Raw genomic sequence first — 18806 nt, forward strand, 5'->3', positions numbered from 1 at the left:
ACAGCTGGTCCCAGGAAGGCATCAAGTTCCAAACAAAAGTCACTAAATGGAGGATCAAGTGATAGAGGGTTCTTTGGGCATTCTCAATCAATCAGAAACCAGTCTCACCAATACTGCTAATTGACTGACCGTGGTGACACATCCATGATATTCGCTCTTTGTTGAAGTTCCAGATCTTGTACTCTTGCAAGAAACTTCAAGAAGTTTCTGGCTAAGATGCAGAAAAACACTCAAAACACAATCCTAAAACTTTCAAAACAGAAAGCAAGTGAATGGACCTAAAATTTATAGAAAGTTTAAAAATCAGTTCCCAACCCATACAGAGGTTGAAACCTGAACATTAGGACTCCAGTAGCCTTTATATGGTTAATGAACACAAACTGAAATCAAAGGGTGCATTTATATTTCTGTCATATGCATGGCCAATTCTCTTGGTAACCTTGAGTATTTCTATACTTATATAAGTATATACCTATCTTCGAAGTTTTAGTAATTATTAAAAATGCCCAGCACAGACACTAAGGTTTGGAACATATTTATTGATACTTAAATGATATTTGATGATAGTTTGTTGAGGTTTGAGCGCTAACAAACTTTGAAGTAAATCCATGCACTGCCTTGGATGGTCTTCTAAACGGAAGCAGGAGCCTTCACTGTGCATGTTCAAGGCTGCCTGCAAGGCCCTGTCCGCATCTGCAGCGCCGCCGCTACACCATCTACGCAGTTATTTCAGCGTGACTTTTAGAAAGGGCCTCGAAATTGTACTTTTCTGCCATAATACAGTAGGGCTGCCACCCCGCACTCCGGGAGACAGGCCCCGCACATGGGGGCCGCCCCGGCGGACCTCGCTACTCGCACCAGCACCGACCCGCCGGCTCCCTCCGCCCTCGCCGGTGCCACAGCGGCTCGTAGGAGCGACTTGCGGGGCGGCAAATCGGGCGTGAGGCGCTGAGTGCTCAGGCGCCCGCTCCGCCGCAGCACCCTCGGACCCGCGCACCCCGCCACGGCCGCTCCCGCCGGTGCAGCGCGACCAGCCCGGGCGAGCGGCTGCGCAGAGCCAGCGGCGCGGGATGGCCGCTCGCACCGCCCCCCTCGCACCGCCCCGGACGGGCCGCGGGGCGGAGCTGCGGGAAGCGGCGGCCCGCGGCTGGCTGGGAACCGGGCCGGTGGCAAAGGGCGCCCCGGGGGTGTCGTGATTCCCCGCCCCGCCACCCCTGGCCTTCTGCCTCTCGCCGTTCGGCGCGGCCGCGGGGCCGGGGCGGTTCAGACCGCGCCCCTCCCGGTGCCTCCGTGGGGCATGAAGCTGAGCAAAGCCCAGTACGATGAGATAGCCCAGTTCCTGGGGCACGTGCAGCCCACCCGGCAGAGCCTGAGGAAGCTGAAGGAGAAGTTCCCTAGGTAAGTGCTTCCCGCTCTCCAGCGCGGGACTCCGGCCGGGCCCTGCGGGCTCGATGCGGGCGGGCTCGGGCCCGCGGGGGCCGCTCCGCCACCCCACCCGGTGCCCCAGTCAGGCCCCACACGGTACAAAATCACTAGGACACGCACACAGTCCCTGAAGCTGCAGCTGGGAGCAAGGTACTACTCACACACCGTCGTGACCTGAGGAGTTGGCACGAAATAAAGCAAGCCTCCCCCTGGACCCCCAGCACACTCCAAAGTGAAAGCTTTTGGGTCCCATCGTGAGGCCCGTAAACACCAAGCAGATCTCCTACTGTGAATGAAGCCTTAATGCTCGGGCTGTACCCCTGTGGCTGAGGCCCAAGTGGAATCCATGCTGCAATATCACTGCCCCTGTGCCTTAGGCAGAAGGGACTTTCTGGACCTGTAATTCTCTACCTGTTGCTGCTTTGCAATTGAAGGCTGAAAAATGAATCGTCTTCTGACATACGGCCATTCATCTGCTTCCTTGCCTGAGCTGCGTTCAGAATTGTCAAAAACATTTGCAAATGACCATAGACTATCATAGAAAGGTGTACACGACAGGATGTGCTCTATGCATTAGTCTTCATTGCCAGAATTCACTTCCAACAACTACACCGTTGTAAGGGATGTTACAAGGATTTTCACTTTGATTTGCAGGTTTGAGGGAATGATTATGAGTGCTGAATTGGAAAGCAAAGCAAAGTGGGTTCTGTGGGGAAAAGTGATGCTGTCTCTAAAATCACCAGAAATAATACAGAAAAATGCAGGGGGTTAGGTGTTGTGCTTATTTTCTTCAGAGAGAGAAATAAGTAAAACACAAAATCATTTACATGCTTCCTGAATGAGCCTTGCTAGTCTTACCACAAGTGTGGTGGAAGAAACTGACACTGTAACTTAGTTAGAGTACGTGGATGAGCCAACAGTAACTTAGGTTTTTAAACTGTCCAGTGAAATATTTTCCTTTTCAGGGAAATGCGTAATGTGGTTCAAAATCAAACTGAGGGAATAGCCCTGTTATAGAGAGCAAATGACTCTAAAGAACTGTGGTTGGTTCAGGGAATGCATTGAGTTGAATTGTTTGGAACCCAGCTCACCTTGCACAGTACTTCTGCAACTTGGACAGCACTTACCCACAGTGTATGTCTAAGGAGCTTAGATGTGGCTTTGCCACTTTGGTGCTAATGAAATTAGGAGAGAGTGTTTACATGTATTTGTGTGTGCATGCACACACATGCACATGTTCTCTTTTTCTAGTCTTATAAAGCTGTCTTGAAAGAAAGTTAGAATTTGGGTTGGTTTTCCAGGTCAGAACCTGCTTCCAAAACAGATCCATAAGCCCATGAATGTCTGTAATAGGGAAAACAAGTTTGTCAGAAAAAGACCAGGCCTGTCTGATAAATTTTACTTCCCAGTTCACTCATTTGATGTTGGAAAAGATCCCTTGAGTCCTCGGTTTAAGAATTTGATGACTCCTGAAAACTATGTGCAACTGACATTGGAAGATCACATAATTACACAATATTCTGAGTTGAAAGGGACCCACAAGGGTCATCAAGTCCAAATCTGAAGTGAATGACCGGTATGGGCATGGAACCCGCAACCTTGATGTTACTGGCACCAGGCTCTAACCAACTGAGCTAGTTCTCAGGGTCAGGGTTAGTTAGGAAAAAAATAATGTGGTTTTTTTTTTTATTTTATTTTAAGCAGCTGATGTGTTGAACACTGACAAGCAAAGCTTAGCTATAGTAGTTGCTTCCATAATTAGCTGGCTTAGCATACTGATATCTTGTTAGAGCATACTGATATCTTGTTATTCACATTATGATATGAGAATGTCCTCTTTTGAATTCTGCTTGTAGGTCTCTCCTGAATTTTGTTTGCTCATCCTGGCAGAAGGCTAAAATCTTCTATTTGAGTGATGAAATAATTGTTAGCTTTTTCAAAAATGCCTGCCTTAAGTATATTTTGAGGAGTCGTACATGTGCCCTTTCTGTGAATGGCTCAGGAAGTGGTATTTCTTTGTTGTCTCTTTGTTTATTTCTTGTTACAGGACAGATGCAGAAGAAAATACATTCCAAGGCCACTGCCTGCCTTAGCAGCAAGGGAGATGTATTCAAATAGATACATGTTATAATGTGGAAAACAGTCATTCTCTATAACTGTTACCTTGTAAAAGAACCTGGCTGCAGAGATCTGTGAACGTGTGTGCCGTATTAAAGGGGAGGCTTTTCAAGTGTGTGCTTTATAACTGGAGTATATTTCTTATAATCTAGAACCTTTGTCATTCTCTTCTAGGATGAGATGGGTCTGACTGGACTTTGTGGCTGCTTTTTTTTTCTTTATGAAAGCCAGAATCAAAAAAAACAACCCCCACTGCAACTTTCTAATTCAGTCTTTTTAAGAAAATATTCCAGAATTCATCATGGTCCCTGCAGTGTGATGGAAGTCTTTGTGGCCACTTTGTCATTATTATATGGTAACAGTTGCTGATTCAAAATAGAAAGTACTAACATCCATACCATAATAGCTGCTTTCACCTTGCACTTTCAATCTTTCTCCAGGAAGGATCAGTATTCTACTGGTAATGCAATACATAAATTGACAGTTTTCAAATATTTCTGGTTCCCACTGCCTCATAGATATTGAGAGTCTTTGAATTTCTGCATTAATCTGCTCAGGTTTTTTTCTAGTACAGTCTTATCTCTTGTTTTCTCCCTTGGGTGTTGTGTCTCCCAAAGTCTCAAAGTTTATGCTCCTTATTTGTATAAAGTATATTTAGTTAGAAGGCCTGCTCTTTTTCTGAAATTTCCCCCTAAGAATAAGCTGTAATTTCCATAAAACGAATACCACCATTCAGTGTATAGGTATGATGTGTTGTGGCTGCCAACCTGACCTGTGAATCTAAATAATTTTTTAACAGGGTAGTTTGTGCTTTACTGTTATTGAATTACTTCAGCAGGTGAGATTACTACTTCAAAAGAGTGTTGCCATGTGACTCATTAATGTCAAAAAGTCAAAATTAGACTGCTTCTCATACTGTTTATAAGTATCTTTATATAAGCATTGGGATTGGCTTGGGTTTTTTTTTTACAACCCTGTAACTTTACAGACAGCATAGATTTAGTCTACTTTGTTTAAAATCCAGTTATTTTGGAAACATTTGGGAATCAATTGCTGTTCTTTTTCTGTTAGTGCTGTGCTTCATATTCCATGCCAGGCAATTACCAATGTATTATTCATTTCTTTGTTCTTAAGGTATATGTTGCATGCTTAGCAGTTGTCTTCTAACACATTCACATTTAATAGCAGGATATTTGGATAACCTGAGGATTATCAAAATGTACTTTTGAGTATGAAGCACCATAAATCTCTGCCAATAGTGGATTGCTGATTCATAATTCCTTTGGTCTTTTTAATGCATATGCCACTGGACTTATAATTCTTTATGTTCAGTGTTTCACCTTTTCTCATTTGTTTCTCACCCAAATTTATCTACTTGCTAATAATTTGTGATTTTCTTTGTTACTTCTGTATTTTATTCTTCTCCTTTCTCTTCAGCTATGGACTCATATTCTTCTGAGATACTGGTATTTTCAATGAGACCTAGTGTCTAAATTGAATTACCCATTGTAGGGCTGGTTGTAGAAAATGTTGGGAATTGCAGGAAATGTTCTGAGAAAGTTGCAGTCTCTTTTATTTTCAGTGTATGTTCCTCTCTCAAATGGTAGTTAGAGCTTCCTGCAAGTAGAATCTTCTAGGTAGGAATCACTTTACCCCTACCTGTTTATAGTAACAAGATGTAAGTTAGACCTTTAAAACTTTTACCAGTATTCAAAACTATTTGAACTTGTTCTGAAAAGTCCAGTTTCTAAGAGTTCAATTCATATCCAAACTGGTATTCTGGTACTTTGGTTCAGTTGTTTGCTGTTTCGTTGTTAGTTTCAGTTTTTTTCAATTCATCGAAATATGGAAGAATACATTGTTTCTCTCAGAAACTTTTTCTAAAGCTTCTTACCAGTAGAACATGTTTGACAAATGACTGGACCCTTCTCAAATATATACCTTGTACCTATTTTGCTGCTTTTCTTTGCATCCAATTCTGATTGAATATTTCAATTTTCTTGATTGAATCTTCCTGTGGTGTCTACCAACCTTTCTAAGGATGTAACCTTTGCTGACCCAATTAATTTCAATACTTTCTTGGCGGAATTTTCATGAGAGTTTTGTTCTGATTGGTTCTGTTCTGAGTCTTTGAGTTTCTTAGACTAGGCTGTGCTTGAACTGGACATTCCATAAACTTTCTTACAGTTCAAGTTGTCTCAGTAGCCTTGAGCATCTTTTAGTGATTCCAACATCTATATGCTTTTCAAGTTCTTGCGTTGAACTGTTGTGAAATGTATTTCAGTCCATTTAGGAGTGCTATATTCTTCCATACCACAGTTTTTCTTGTCTATGTTGTTTCTGTTCCTTTCTTCAAGTTGTTAAACAAAGTTGGTACCTCTAGCCTAACTTTCCTTTAGGTACCTTCACTTGCAGTCCTGTAAAAGAAGCATTAGTTTCTGAGCCTGTTTGAGTGCAAACTGTGTTACAGAGATTTTCAAAGTACTAGGATTTCAAAGTATTAGAACTTTTATCAGCTGCTGTGTGCAGTTCTTCTCTTCTGTGCATCTATTCAAAGAAGTACTGTCTTGTTTGTGTCCCTTTTGTGAAAACTTACTTGCATGTAATCAGGAAGAGGTTTTTTACAGCAGAAAGGTAAGGGAACTTGGCATAAATATAAGAGAAGTACTTTTTTTTCCTTCTTCTTCTTTTTTCCAAAAAGCAAGAGAACAACATAATGCGCAGTTTCATATTGATATACTTGATATTTGAGGGGGCGGTCCCATGGTGTAAAGGAGAGCACTCTGGACTCTGAATCCCAAGGACCTGAGTTTGAGTCTCAGTGGGACCATCCCCTGGCAGTTCAATGCCTCCCTGCCATCCGATCCCATCAGATCTCAGATGCTCAGCAGGGTCTGCCCCGCTTATTACCGGGTGCTGTGACAGTCCCAAGGACTTCGCTGTCACTGTCCAAGCTCAGTCAGCCATGGCAGATGGACCTTGGGACTTAAACGGTGGGGCCAGTTCTGTGCCTCACTTAAAAAATCCACCGTGCAGGCTGGAAGGGCACACCCACGTGGGGAGAGACCTTCCCAAACCTTCGTGAGGCTGAGCCCTACATACATGCATACATACATATATCACAATGCACACAGTCATTTCTAGAGCATATCAAGGGATACATGTTCCTCTGCATTCATGACCTCTCTTCTTCATTACTTAGTATCTCTTCAGTTTTACACACATTTTCAGTAATTATTTTTATCTTTCTCCAAATTACTGATTTATTAAATGACACTAGGCCTGGAAAGATCTCAGCAAGATTTTTCATTTTAAAAAAATGTGTCTGCATGGTAATGTCTTACAATGTCAATTGGGAAAAAAAATCTGTTTATTACTTGTTCATTTTTATCACTCTCTCAGTGATGATTCATATTGAAACTAAGGCCCTAAAGACATTTAAATGTATGGTATCAGTATTATTTCTTTTAGCGGCTGCTTAAGACTAAGGTATCATTTTTTACTTCTTTTTCAGTGTCATTGTTGCCTCTGTTTTTGTTTTTTAGAGTTTAGGGTGGATAGGCTTCTGATTTCCTCTTATTGATAAGGAAATATATTGGTTTTTGTGAATAAATTTATTCTGTGTTTGTGCAGTTGCTTAGATGAGTAAGCATTACTGCTGAGCCCATGATGGTTGTGGTGGGAAGCAGGAAAGTAGGCCTGCTTCTGTCTTTTTCTCGCCCCTCTTTTGTTTTTACTTCCCATTTCTGTACTGTAGAGCCTGCAGACTGAGTCAAGGAGGAAGGAGAATTCTCTGTGCTCTGCTCTAGTGCCATTTATACCTGCCAGTACCCAGGAGGATGGACTGGCAGTGAAGCTCAGGAGCAGAGGGCAGATAGGTGTCTATGTGGCTCTCATAGCTCTAGGCACAGGACTGAAGCACGGCATTATTAGGGAGTTTGTATCTATGAGCAGACAACCCACTTCTATGTGACGCTTCAGCTGTACTCTCTTCTGCCTGGAAAGGCACTTTTCATAGCAAACCCGACATGATTTTTGTATCTGCTCCTGCTTACTTTTATGGCTATCCAACACCAACAGACAGGATTTAGGCAGAAAACTTATACTGGCACGTGTAAGTACTGTGTCTTGAGGACATGGATCCTTTCCAGATTTGATTGGAAAGACATGGAAAGGGGTTTTTTGCATTGTTTCCATATTACCTATTAACAGAAAAATAGATGTAATATACAAGTGTGTGTCAGCATGAAAGGTAATTTCAAGGGAAGTCCATTGTAGTTTTCTACAATTTTTTAAAGTGTAACCATCTTCTTTCTTCCAAGCATTCCCACATATGTTGTCCACCCTAGCAAACTGCAAAGCTAGTTTAAATGTTATTCTTGACATTTTCTTGAAATACACAATGAAACTTACGGTTTTACTTTCTTTCTTGAATACTGATAAATCTCTTTTTTCTCTCTTAATGTTTTCCCCTTCCAGAATGAGAAGTGCTACCATGTGGGAGTACAGTTCATTTTATTAAAAAACCCAATCTCACAGAACAGGACTTACTACAGTTGTGAAATTCATTTTAGCTGAGTAAAACAAAACCTTTTTTGGCCTTGAGGAATTTAGACAAACCACTCAGAAGCCAATCCTAAATCCCTTGAAGATTTGATGGTGAAATACAGTGATTGGAGGGGGCCTTTTAAAGCAGACGTGGAAATTAGTTCCCTGTAATTTGGAAATGCATTCTGAGTTTGTTGGATCTGTGTGTTAAGTGCTCTTGTTTAATACAGAAGAAAACAAATTGAGAGAGAGAAAAGAAACAGAAAATACAGAGAGAAAAGAGAAAAGTGTCAGGAAAAAAAGAGAAAAAAGAGAAAAATGTAGATAAGAAGGTAAACAGCTAAAATGCAAGAGAAAAGGAAATAAAAGGGAGAAAAAAGAGGAAAAAGGAAAAGAGAGTGGAAAAAGAGAAAGAGAAAGGAAAGAGAAAGAAAGAAAGAAAGAAAGAAAGAAAGAAAGAAAGAAAGAAAGAAAGAAAGAAAGAAAGAAAGAAAGAAAGAAAGAAAGAAAGAAAGAAAGAAAGAAAGAGAAAGAAAGGAAAAGAAAGAAAGAAAGAAAGAAAGAAAGAAAGAAAGAAAGAAAGAAAGAAAGAAAGAAAGAAAGAAAGAAAGAAAGAAAGAAAGAAAGAAAGAAAGAAAGAAAGAAAGAAAGAGAAAGAAAGGAAAAGAAAGAAAGAAAGAAAGAAAGAAAGAAAGAAAGAAAGAAAGAAAGAAAGAAAGAAAGAAAGAAAGAAAGAAAGAAAGAAAGAAAGAAAGAAAGAAAGAAAGAGAAAGAAAAGAAAGGAAAAGAAAGAAAGAAAGAAAGAAAGAAAGAAAGAAAGAAAGAAAGAAAGAAAGAAAGAAAGAAAGAAAGAAAGAAAAAGAGAAAGAAAAGAAAGGAAAAGAAAGAAAGAGAAAGGAAAGAAAGAAAGAAAGAGAAAGAGAAAGAAAAGAAAGGAAAAGAAAGAAAGAGAAAGGAAAGAAAGAAAGAAAGAAAGAAAGAAAGAAAGAAAGAAAGAAAGAAAGAAAGAAAGAAAGAAAGAAAGAAAGAAAGAAAGAAAGAAAGAAAGAAAGAAAGAAAGAAAGAAAGAAAGAAAGAAAGAAAAAGAAAAGAAGGAAAATCCTTTAATTTGTCAAAGCTGGGGAGTTATCTTGGCCGCAGTGTACACTACTGTGTTACTTTGTGCACTTTAATTTGGTTGTGCTTTTTGACAATTTGCAGATTCCATGGATGTGATAATCACCAGTGTAATAGAAATACAAGTCATGTGGCACAGTTTTTTCTAAGTATTTCATTCTAAAACAAGCTTGGTGTCATCAGACGGACCAACAGATGTCTGTAGATTTAAGGGCAAGATTATGGTGGTTGTTAAGGAAGGATGAAGTGGAATTTTTAACACTGACCATATGTGCATTTTAATTGACTTGTGGATTTTGGGATACCTTTATGTTCATGTTGCTTGTATTTAAGGAGTATTATGATAAAAATGGTAACTTTTGACTGTATTTCAGAAACAGATCCATACTGTATCATTCTTCTGAAGCCTGCAAATAAGTCTAGGCTCGAGTTTTATGAGCAGAGAGGATTTGCTGCATCAGAACAAAAAATATTTTATTCATGCATTGTTTTTAGGACAATCATATTCTGGGCTATATTACCATGGCACGATAAATTGCTGAATACACTGTCTGCTGAATATGACCTCACCATGAAAAATTTCATGCATTAGAGTAGGAAAGGTTGGAATATATCAACCTTAGCTGACAAGGGACTTTGAATTTTGACCTAACACAAATGACCTTTGTGTGCAATAAAAGTGAGTTTAATCTCCAGGTCAAGGTTGAGGTGAATGGTAGGGCAGTGTGGATTGGTTTGTACTGGCTATGGCTGGATCACACCTAGCAAGCAAAGAAATCCAAGGTCTTTGCACTTCAGAGTAACTAAATGCTTGATTACCTAAAGTTTACTCATATTATACCACCTTCAAAAACTGTGCAGTATTGTAGACATCTAACTCTTCAGCGGCCGTGGACTATGTCACTTGAAGCTCAGTGTTTCAGAATGAGAGGTGTGAGTTATGTATATTCTGCTCTTACAGATCACTGAATAGGTAAATAAAATTTCTCGTGTAGCATGTAGAAGACTGTCAAGTATATTGCCTTGCTATGCAAAGGGTGAAATCTAGAAGCTTTGTTTCTCTGGCAGCTAACCCATCTTTTGAACAACGGAAGTTTATTCCTAAGTGTCTTATTCTTCTAAGAGGAACACAATTAAGAGAGCTCCAATATGTTTCACTAGTCAAATACAAAGAAAACGGGTCCTTTTGAGCACTCCATTGCTGCTAAAGGTATTTGATCAAAAAAGCTAAGTTACAAAATGTTTAGGGAGTTGTCAAGGTTGCATAATAAAGACATATAGATTAATTTAAGTAAAAGATTGCGTTTTATAGTAGTCATAAAAAAATCTGTCTTTTTAACTGGCTGGTGTTACAGGGGTGCTATTTTACTAACATACTAAAGGTACATTTGCTGAATACTTAGAAGAGTGGGAGCAGTGGTGCTGTGGGAAGGAGAGAGTTCTCTTTAAATCAGCTAGGAAAAAAAAAGTTTGAGACTAATGGAAAGAACCTCTACTCTTTTAATAGAGCCTGCAAAATATATTCTCCAGGACTGATCAGCTCTGAAGGCTCTAGAGGTTTGATGATTGGAATGGCAGGAAATCACGCTTTCAGGACATAACGAATTGACTAGGCCATCCATCATTTGTTAGCATGCGCCGAAACACTGGGTTTGTGTGCAGAGGTCTGTGATTTAGTAAATAGTTGGGAGATGAATAGAGCTTACACACAAGGGAAGATATTGCTGTCCTTCAGCAGCCTTAGACACAGATCCCTGCTGAGAAGGCCGTCTGACAGCAGCTCATCAGTAACTGGCCTGTCACAGTCAGTGATGCCCACCAGCCATCCCCAGTATATTAAATGCATTTTTAATATCTGCTTCAGTAGATTTAATGAAGAAAATTTAGTTTCCATACTCTGATCACTGCTTCTTCAAGTGTTTTAAAGCATTAAGTGAAGCACTTCCAAGAAAGGAACTGTGCTGCTAACTGGAGGAGTTGATTGAAAATCAAAATGAAACAGGGGTGTTATTATTGAAATAGTTTCCTTAAAGCAAAACAAAAATATTTGGAAAAAGCATTGATGATCTGAGAAACAATTGACCCTCCTGCAGAGGAACCTTATGCAGCAGGCTGTACAGCAGCAGAGATGCAGTGCTGGGAAAGGTGTTTGCTCAGTGGTTCTGTTTAGTGTGGCTGGGCTTGCCAAAAATTTCCTACACTTTCATGTGTCAGTACTTGAATTAGATGGTTGTTCTGTCTGGCTTTCAGCATCCAGAGAGGAGGGTGGAATGAAGAGAATAGATCAAGTTTTGAATCGCTAACAGATTTTGGGTTGGTTTTGGCATTTTTGCAAGAGATGCAAGTTGGTTAAAATAATTGTAGCATTCCATGGTATTGTGTAAACTGATATAAGAAAAAAGTAACAGGATAGAATGGAAAATAAAACTGCTATTTTTATAACTTAGTAGACTTATTGAGAGTTATTCAATACTGACATCCTGCATGTAAGGATTACGCAGAATTATTTTTAAACTTCATGGTAAATGGTAAGATCTTTTGCTGTCCATACATGTAGATAAACTTCATAGTTGTTTGATTTTCCAGTGAACTTTGAGAGAAAACTTTGGTTTATGTAAGACAAATATGTTGGTTTTCATTTCGTAACCAGATTCAGTATTTATGATATTTACTTCAAGACAGCAAGACAAACAACTCGATTTTATTGGACACATCTATCTGAAACATTCACTTCTTGAGCTTTTTCTCCCTCAGGAATCCATTCTGTGTTCACAGAAGAGAAAGCAAGTGCTGAATGAGACCTATAAATTTGATTCTTGTATGTGTCAAAATAGTAATGTATTAAATGCATATTATTATAAAAATTTAAGATGTGTCCTAAACACTTACATTTTTATAACACATGACAATATTAAATAATACATTTTCTTGTTAGCATCTGTTTGCTGTTATTGTTGTCAGGACCTGTGATTTATTACTTAAATTAATGACCACAACCATTTTGATTCTGATATATGCCCCTTATAGCTTTTCACATCACTTAATAAAATAACATCTATGCTTCTATAAGAGTAATTTTTTAATTGTTTTCCTTTAAGTTCCTGATGAAAGTAACATCTATTTACAATGTGCAAGTCTCAGAAGCCTGTATTACACTTCAAACTGAGTGAATAATGCTATGGATTAATTTCTGTAAGAATACAGAATACAGGAACTGATCCTAAGTGTCTTCTAAGATAAGCGAGATAGAGTATTGTTCCTAAGAAAAACAAACAACATTGAAAGAGGAGTGGAAAAATAGTGCTCTGTTCTTCTGATTGGGTGATGGTTGAAAGCCTTGTTCATTTGTTTGTTTGACTAATTGCTACCATACATGTAGATTTCAAACTCCTATAGGCATGCTCTGTCACTAGTTTTCAGCTTGTATCTCATGGACTCCTTGTTGTCCATGGATTTCAAATGAAGAATTCAGAGTAAATGAACTTCTTATCAGCAGGCTTGAATTTGCCAAATGGGAACCTGTGCCTGTTGTCGGAAAAACATTCTGGTTTGTGAACAACTTAGGATGTAAACTTCTGTTTTGTAAGCTAGTAAAGCATTTTGATTTATCTTACGGCTTCTATTTGTACTTTTTTTTTTATTCTTAACACCATAACATTCTGAGTATGATAGTGATACGAATGGTTATCCCTTCCAGTGCACACACCAGGATATCTAGTAGCCTGATTGATAATGACAGTCTCATTGCTTTAGGCTGGAGAATTCTTGAGCTTCAATGCCCTGCCTTATCCTTCTCATCTGAGTAGAATGTTGAAGCAAACTGTCCATCCAAACTTGCAAAATGGCTTCAGGTCAGGATGTAGTGCTGAAGAGGACTTTATTGTTTGAGTGATCGTCCTCTATTTGCGCATTTGTATCTAGGCCTGCAAGGTCTTGGGAGCATTTGGTGAACTGGATTCTCATATACCTCCAGAAACTTCAATACTGAATAAAAATGTCCTAAAATAGCATACATTTCACAGAAAGCAAAATACTGTCAAATATTCCTTTGAGTAAGACCCGTGTGATAGCAAAGGTAGTGTTTTATGTAATGCAGTCTGTCTGAAACTGTTTCAAAGACAACACTAAAAACTGTGACCAGAACAGAGATAATACTCACTCCTGTGACTGAATTAATATAAAGGGACTTTTGGAGTTCCTCCTTGTTAATTGAGGACCCAGGCAACAATAAGGACATCATGTATCTCTCTATTTGTGGTTGGTGAGGAGATGGCAGGACTTCTTATCACTCTTCTGTTGATACTGGTAACATCCAGTTCTTTATTGCATCTCTTCTGTGGAATGCAGATGCGCATTTTGAGGCTACAGCTTGCAGAGAGTAAAATAACTAATGAGCAGAGAGTGAGTGTATTTTCCTACAGATGAAATGGCTGTTGAACATTAGCCATTTACAGCATTAATATAAAATGCGTGTTGTCAATGCAGCTGTCCTTCAGTTTTCAGCACAGCTGAGCAGTATGTCTTCCTAGACAAGCACATTTTCTTGGGATACATAAAATACAAAAAGAGAAAAATAACTTAAAAAATAGACTTCTGGTGCTTAATAGAGCTTAAAAAGGAAGACTGGCTTTAAGCAGTTGGCAGGTACTCCAACAGGCCAAGCAAGTTCCATTCTAAATACAGAGTTTAATGACTTCATTGCAATGAGTTGTCTAACACAGGAGAATATTTTCTGTTATCCTGTTATTAAGAACAGGAGAATATAATTATTCATGAAAAAGAGTAAGTTGGACTACATTTTTTATCCTGTTTGTATTTTGTTCCTTTGACATCAGTGGTGTGAGAGAGAAAAAGGGAAATGGTCCTTTATGGAATAAATTCATAGTTTAAGTCTAAATATTTTCCTAGCCATATCTGTCTGTTTGGTGTGTACTCTAAGTGTGGAGCATTTCTTTCCAAACAAATTCCACTGGTTGCCCAACAACTATTATCCACAAGCTTCCTGCTTACAGGTTTTTTTTTAATTTACTGTTTATATACAGACCTCACCAGTGACAGGGGATCATTCTTACACATAGTTATTTTTGTAGTTTTGAGGTTTCTGGGTAGAGAATAATGTCCATTTATCTGCAATAGATTGTTGCCATTCTAACATCTTAAATCTCAATAAGTTAAAAATATTATTCAAATGTTTCAGCTCCTGTGTAGAAATTAATAGATTTCTATACAGACATATTTGGGCTGGTTAACATGCATCACATGTTACTTGTTTGCATTAGTTTATTTTGTAATTCTTAGCTCTTATGTCTCTTTTTCAAGAATATATCTCTCTCTCTCCAAGAACTTTGCATTAGTGGATCAGGATGTTTACTGAAATCACCAGTTAAAATTATTAAAATATGCAGTGGAAAGCAACGTGCTTAGTTTAATGTTCTTCTGAATATTAAGTGCAAGCGAAATGGTATACAGACATGGAACCATTTGTTATATTTTAGTATATGAAGCAATAGCTGTGTAAACCGTAACCTCGCAATTTTGCAAGTTCCACTTTATCATGTAGCTGTAAAAGGCAATCAAAATAAATCATGGAAGATGAAGAAATATTTTCTAGGGCTTTCCGTGTGCTTTCAGAAGTGGCGCTTGATCCATGAAATTTTAGTAAGCATATTAAATAATACAATATGATGTGCAATGTGTCAGGTCTGATAAATTATTTTGTATGGGACATTTATACAACATATGGTGAGCTGCTATGTGAACAGCTTAATGACTAAATTATGTTAATCTTTCTTGCCGTATTTACTTTTCATTTAATAAAAAGGCATTTTCACATTTTTATTTTACTTTTTTGATCATGTGTAGATACAAGAAAGGTATAGGTCATCTCCGGGAAGCCGTGACAGTGATCCAAGGTTCCTCAGCTGTGCAGTGTACATAACACAGATGTTGGGAGAGTCATCTGTCAGCTATGCCTCTCCTATGGAGTTAAAGTTCTAGGGGGAAAAGAATTCGACACAGTGCTGTCACTGTTACATTTTCACAATAGAAGAGCATGCAAATATTCAACCTCCTGCTTAGCAGTAGTGCCCTGTCTAATGTCTGTGCTGGTTAGAATAAAAAAATAGTGGGTGCATCTAGGGCTCATAGATCTGACAAAGGTCATGCTATGCTGGGCATTTGAATTGGAAATTGTCTGGACTTAGATTTTATAAAGCTCCCACTGTTGTCGGGGAAAATTTCAGTAGGGTTTTGTCCCTAGAGAGGCCTCTTAGGCCCTTTTCTGTCCTATGAATGAATTTAGATGTGAGGGTTTCTCCTGCCTTAAAACTGTTAAGTTCATTTTGCATACATCCCCAGAGAAAAAAACTGGCAGATGCTTTTGTCTTGGAAGTGTTTAAAAGAAAACTGCAGAACAGGAACAAGGGAGAGAAGGGGCCCTGTGTGGAGTCCCAGAACATTTTGGAAATGGCCAATATGCAGTTTTCATCAGTACTAAGGCGGGGCGCAATATGGTGCCTGTAGCTCACTAGGGAATATGAATGTTGATTAAGCATACTCCCAGGCTTTGAAATCCTGAAAGCAGTGTCAGAATAATGGATGTTGAGCAAATGTCAAGCATTTGTTAATTTCTCTGTTATTTGGAGTTTATCTACCATGATCAATCAAATAAACTAGTGCTTCTCTGTTGTGGCATGTGTCATTGATATGGTGATTAGGTGGACAGAGAGGCCTTCTGCCTTTTTTTTTTTAATCCAGGTAACTGATTACATATGAACAGCCATAACTTCAAGTTAAAGACTTGTTTGCAGTTGGTTTAATGGAAAGTGGTGCATTAACAAAATACTTTGGGAATAAAGAGAGAAAGAGGTATTTGTTCATTTGCTGTGCTAAAAATTATATTAATGCAATTTTCTCCATTTTTGACCTTAAAGCTTTACTGTCTAAATGAATTTCATTCAATTCTAAATGAAGGTTGATCTTCTACTTATTCTAATTTATTGTTTAGCCCTTCTCTTCCCTCTAATTCTTTTGGTTTCTATAAACTTGGTGTCAACTTCCCTGTTAGTGATAGGGAAAGATGTTCAGATTCCCTTTAGTTAAAAGTGAACATGATTCTTTTACTTTTATAAGAATACACACTCTTTTATACAGTATGTCATATATGATTTTATAAGTTGTCACTTATGCAGAAGTGTTAACAGTCCAGTTGAGAATATTTTTTCTCCTTCTCAATTTTCACTATTTTCTGATGGCCTAGTTCTGTTAGTTTGTTGCTCTTAAAAGTTAGGTAACAACAAAGACCTGATACTTAAATGTGAAGAACAAATTAAAATTAATCTGAAAGAGAAGATGGCTCTGTGGCCTTTGCTGCTTTGCTTTAATATATTAAGACTTCAAAATATGAGAGGTTAGGGTTGGATGTTTTATGTGAGGCTTTTTTGAAAGCTGCATGGCGCATATGAGCAGTCAGATTTCACTGAATTCCAGTGAAGTTTATTTAACCCCCTTCTCACATGAATATGTATCTTTTTATTATGTTTTTGATAACTCACAAAAATTTAGGAAGTGTCAGCAAATCATGCCATGTCACTTGATGCATGTTGAGGTCATCTTCAGTTAATTTTAACATAGAACAAATGTTTGTTCACTATTTTTCCTTCTTCCTTGGCTACCGCATTTATTTATGAAGGTCTCTGAGCTCATTCCACCAAAACTGGTCAAATTTTGGTGCTTAATGACATTGATGCAATATACTCAATCTTTTTGACTGTTTGTATCAGAAATGAGTCTGTTCCAGTAATGGATGGAGTAAGAGTTCTTCTGGAAAGCCAATCTTTTCAGCAGCATTGCAGGAAGAAAAGCTTATACTCATTGCATGCGTTTTCAGAGCAGTATAAAAAACACCAAAAAAGAGAAAATCCTCTGAAAAGGGGAGTAAGGGAAAGGAAAATCTTTTTGATAGGAGTGGAAAGGGCCAGCGTAGACTGATGCAATATTGTGATCAGCTCTTGTTAGATGTACCTTTTATATTGCCTGCTGGTTGTAAGTAGACAATTTTAAAAAACAGAATGCTGCAAGAACATTAATAAAAGGGATTCACTGGATTTCCTTCTTATGCTGTTCTGGCCATCTTTCTAATGGGAAGTAAGTAGTGGAAATAAATTAGTTTATTCCCTCTATGGCACAGTAGGCTATATCCCTGGGGCTGAAAGTAGACTGTAAATATCTGCATGCATGGTACCATAATGTGTATATAGGAGACAAAGTACTGCACTGTTAGGTAGGTACATAGACAAGAATTATTCTTCTGTTTTCCGTTTGATTTGTTTAATAATTGCAAATAGCTTTAAAATTGTAAGCTTGTAAATTATAAGCACTCTTTAAGGCTTAAGACTAAAAATCTCAACGGGACTAGCTATAAATGGAGGCATCTCTTTCCTTAGATCTGTATCATTCCCAAAATTAAATTTTACTAAAAGCTATCACTTTGCTATCATCCATGTTTTACTCTTCAAATTACATCCTCAATAGTCTTTAAATTATATCCTGAATGGGAAACATTAATTTGTTTAAGAAATGAACAGTTTTGATTGGATAACTGGAAGCTTTTTTGACTTAAGGTGTTCACTTTTTACCCTGGAGATAGCTATGCAACAGTGTGTGTGCCTGACATGTGATGCATGCAAATGCTAAATACAGTAGCAGCATGAGGCAAGTGTCATTAACAGTAATTTATGTAATGAAAGCCACCTGGCTGTCTTTGTAATTAATTGCTTGTAAATAATAAATTTAAATATAGTTTATAGTTTTCTAAATTTGATTATATAGGTTTAGGAGCAAATTGTTTATGGGAGTTTAGGGATTTATTTAGTTTCAAATTGGCAAAAATATGCTTTTTACATACAGGCTAATTTTTTAATGTAAAATCAGCAGTCTCATTAGCTCCGAATTGCCATTCATTAATAAAAAAAGTTTTCTAAAATTGAACATGTAGTTTGTTCAGGACAATATAGTTTTGAAGACAAAAAGCTATAAAGTAGAATTACTTTCCCCTTTCTCCACCATCAGTAAAGTTGAGATTGGAGTCTGCAAAACTCAGCTTGTCTTCTCTTGATCCAATTCTTTTCCTGGTCAAAAGGGGCAGTAGTATGATAGAATTACACAAACAAAATGAGGGATGTGAACAAAAAATAAATATTTCAAATACTACTTTCCAGTAATAGCCTACTGAGTATTTTTTTTAATGTATGGACTTTTGCCCTATCAGGAGGACAGATAACAAAGGTAAGGAAGGATAAGCCCCTGGTTTAAATTGTATCTTCTTTTCCTTAACTGCTTGTTGAGGTCCATTGCTGTTGCATCCTGGGAACATGACCACCATCAGATGGCAGCTACTTTTGTGCATTTATGTCTGATGTTTTGACGTTTAGATTGTGGTCCTAAGATAAAGAGGTCAAACTTGCAAACATGTTTTTGATACAGTCTTAACTGAAGTAAACTGAAATAAAGTGTGGATGGTGTACAGTTAAGTGGACACAAGGAATTTGCGGATGTTTCACCTTTCTCTCAGTTTCTCACGCTGCTGTATCCCTCTGCTT

At 38.2% G+C, this 18806-nt stretch overlaps 1 protein-coding gene across 2 annotated transcripts in view; it reads left to right on the forward strand.

Moving 5' to 3' along the window:
* The first annotated feature begins 1103 nt into the window (after positions 1-1103).
* Positions 1104-18806, forward strand: part of CDIN1 (CDAN1 interacting nuclease 1) — a 130572-nt gene continuing 112869 nt past the window's right edge. Inside the window, exon 1 of one of the 2 annotated variants that reach the window (XM_071558033.1) lies at positions 1104-1398. In XM_071558033.1, the coding sequence (XP_071414134.1) occupies positions 1298-1398 (101 nt within the window). In that variant the 5' untranslated portion in view covers positions 1104-1297. The remainder of the gene's footprint in view (positions 1399-18806) is intronic. The other variant, XM_071558031.1, reaches the window with a different exon arrangement.

The sequence above is a fragment of the Pithys albifrons genome, chromosome 6 (genome assembly GCF_047495875.1).
Source record: "Pithys albifrons albifrons isolate INPA30051 chromosome 6, PitAlb_v1, whole genome shotgun sequence".
NCBI classification, from domain to species: domain Eukaryota; kingdom Metazoa; phylum Chordata; class Aves; order Passeriformes; family Thamnophilidae; genus Pithys; species Pithys albifrons.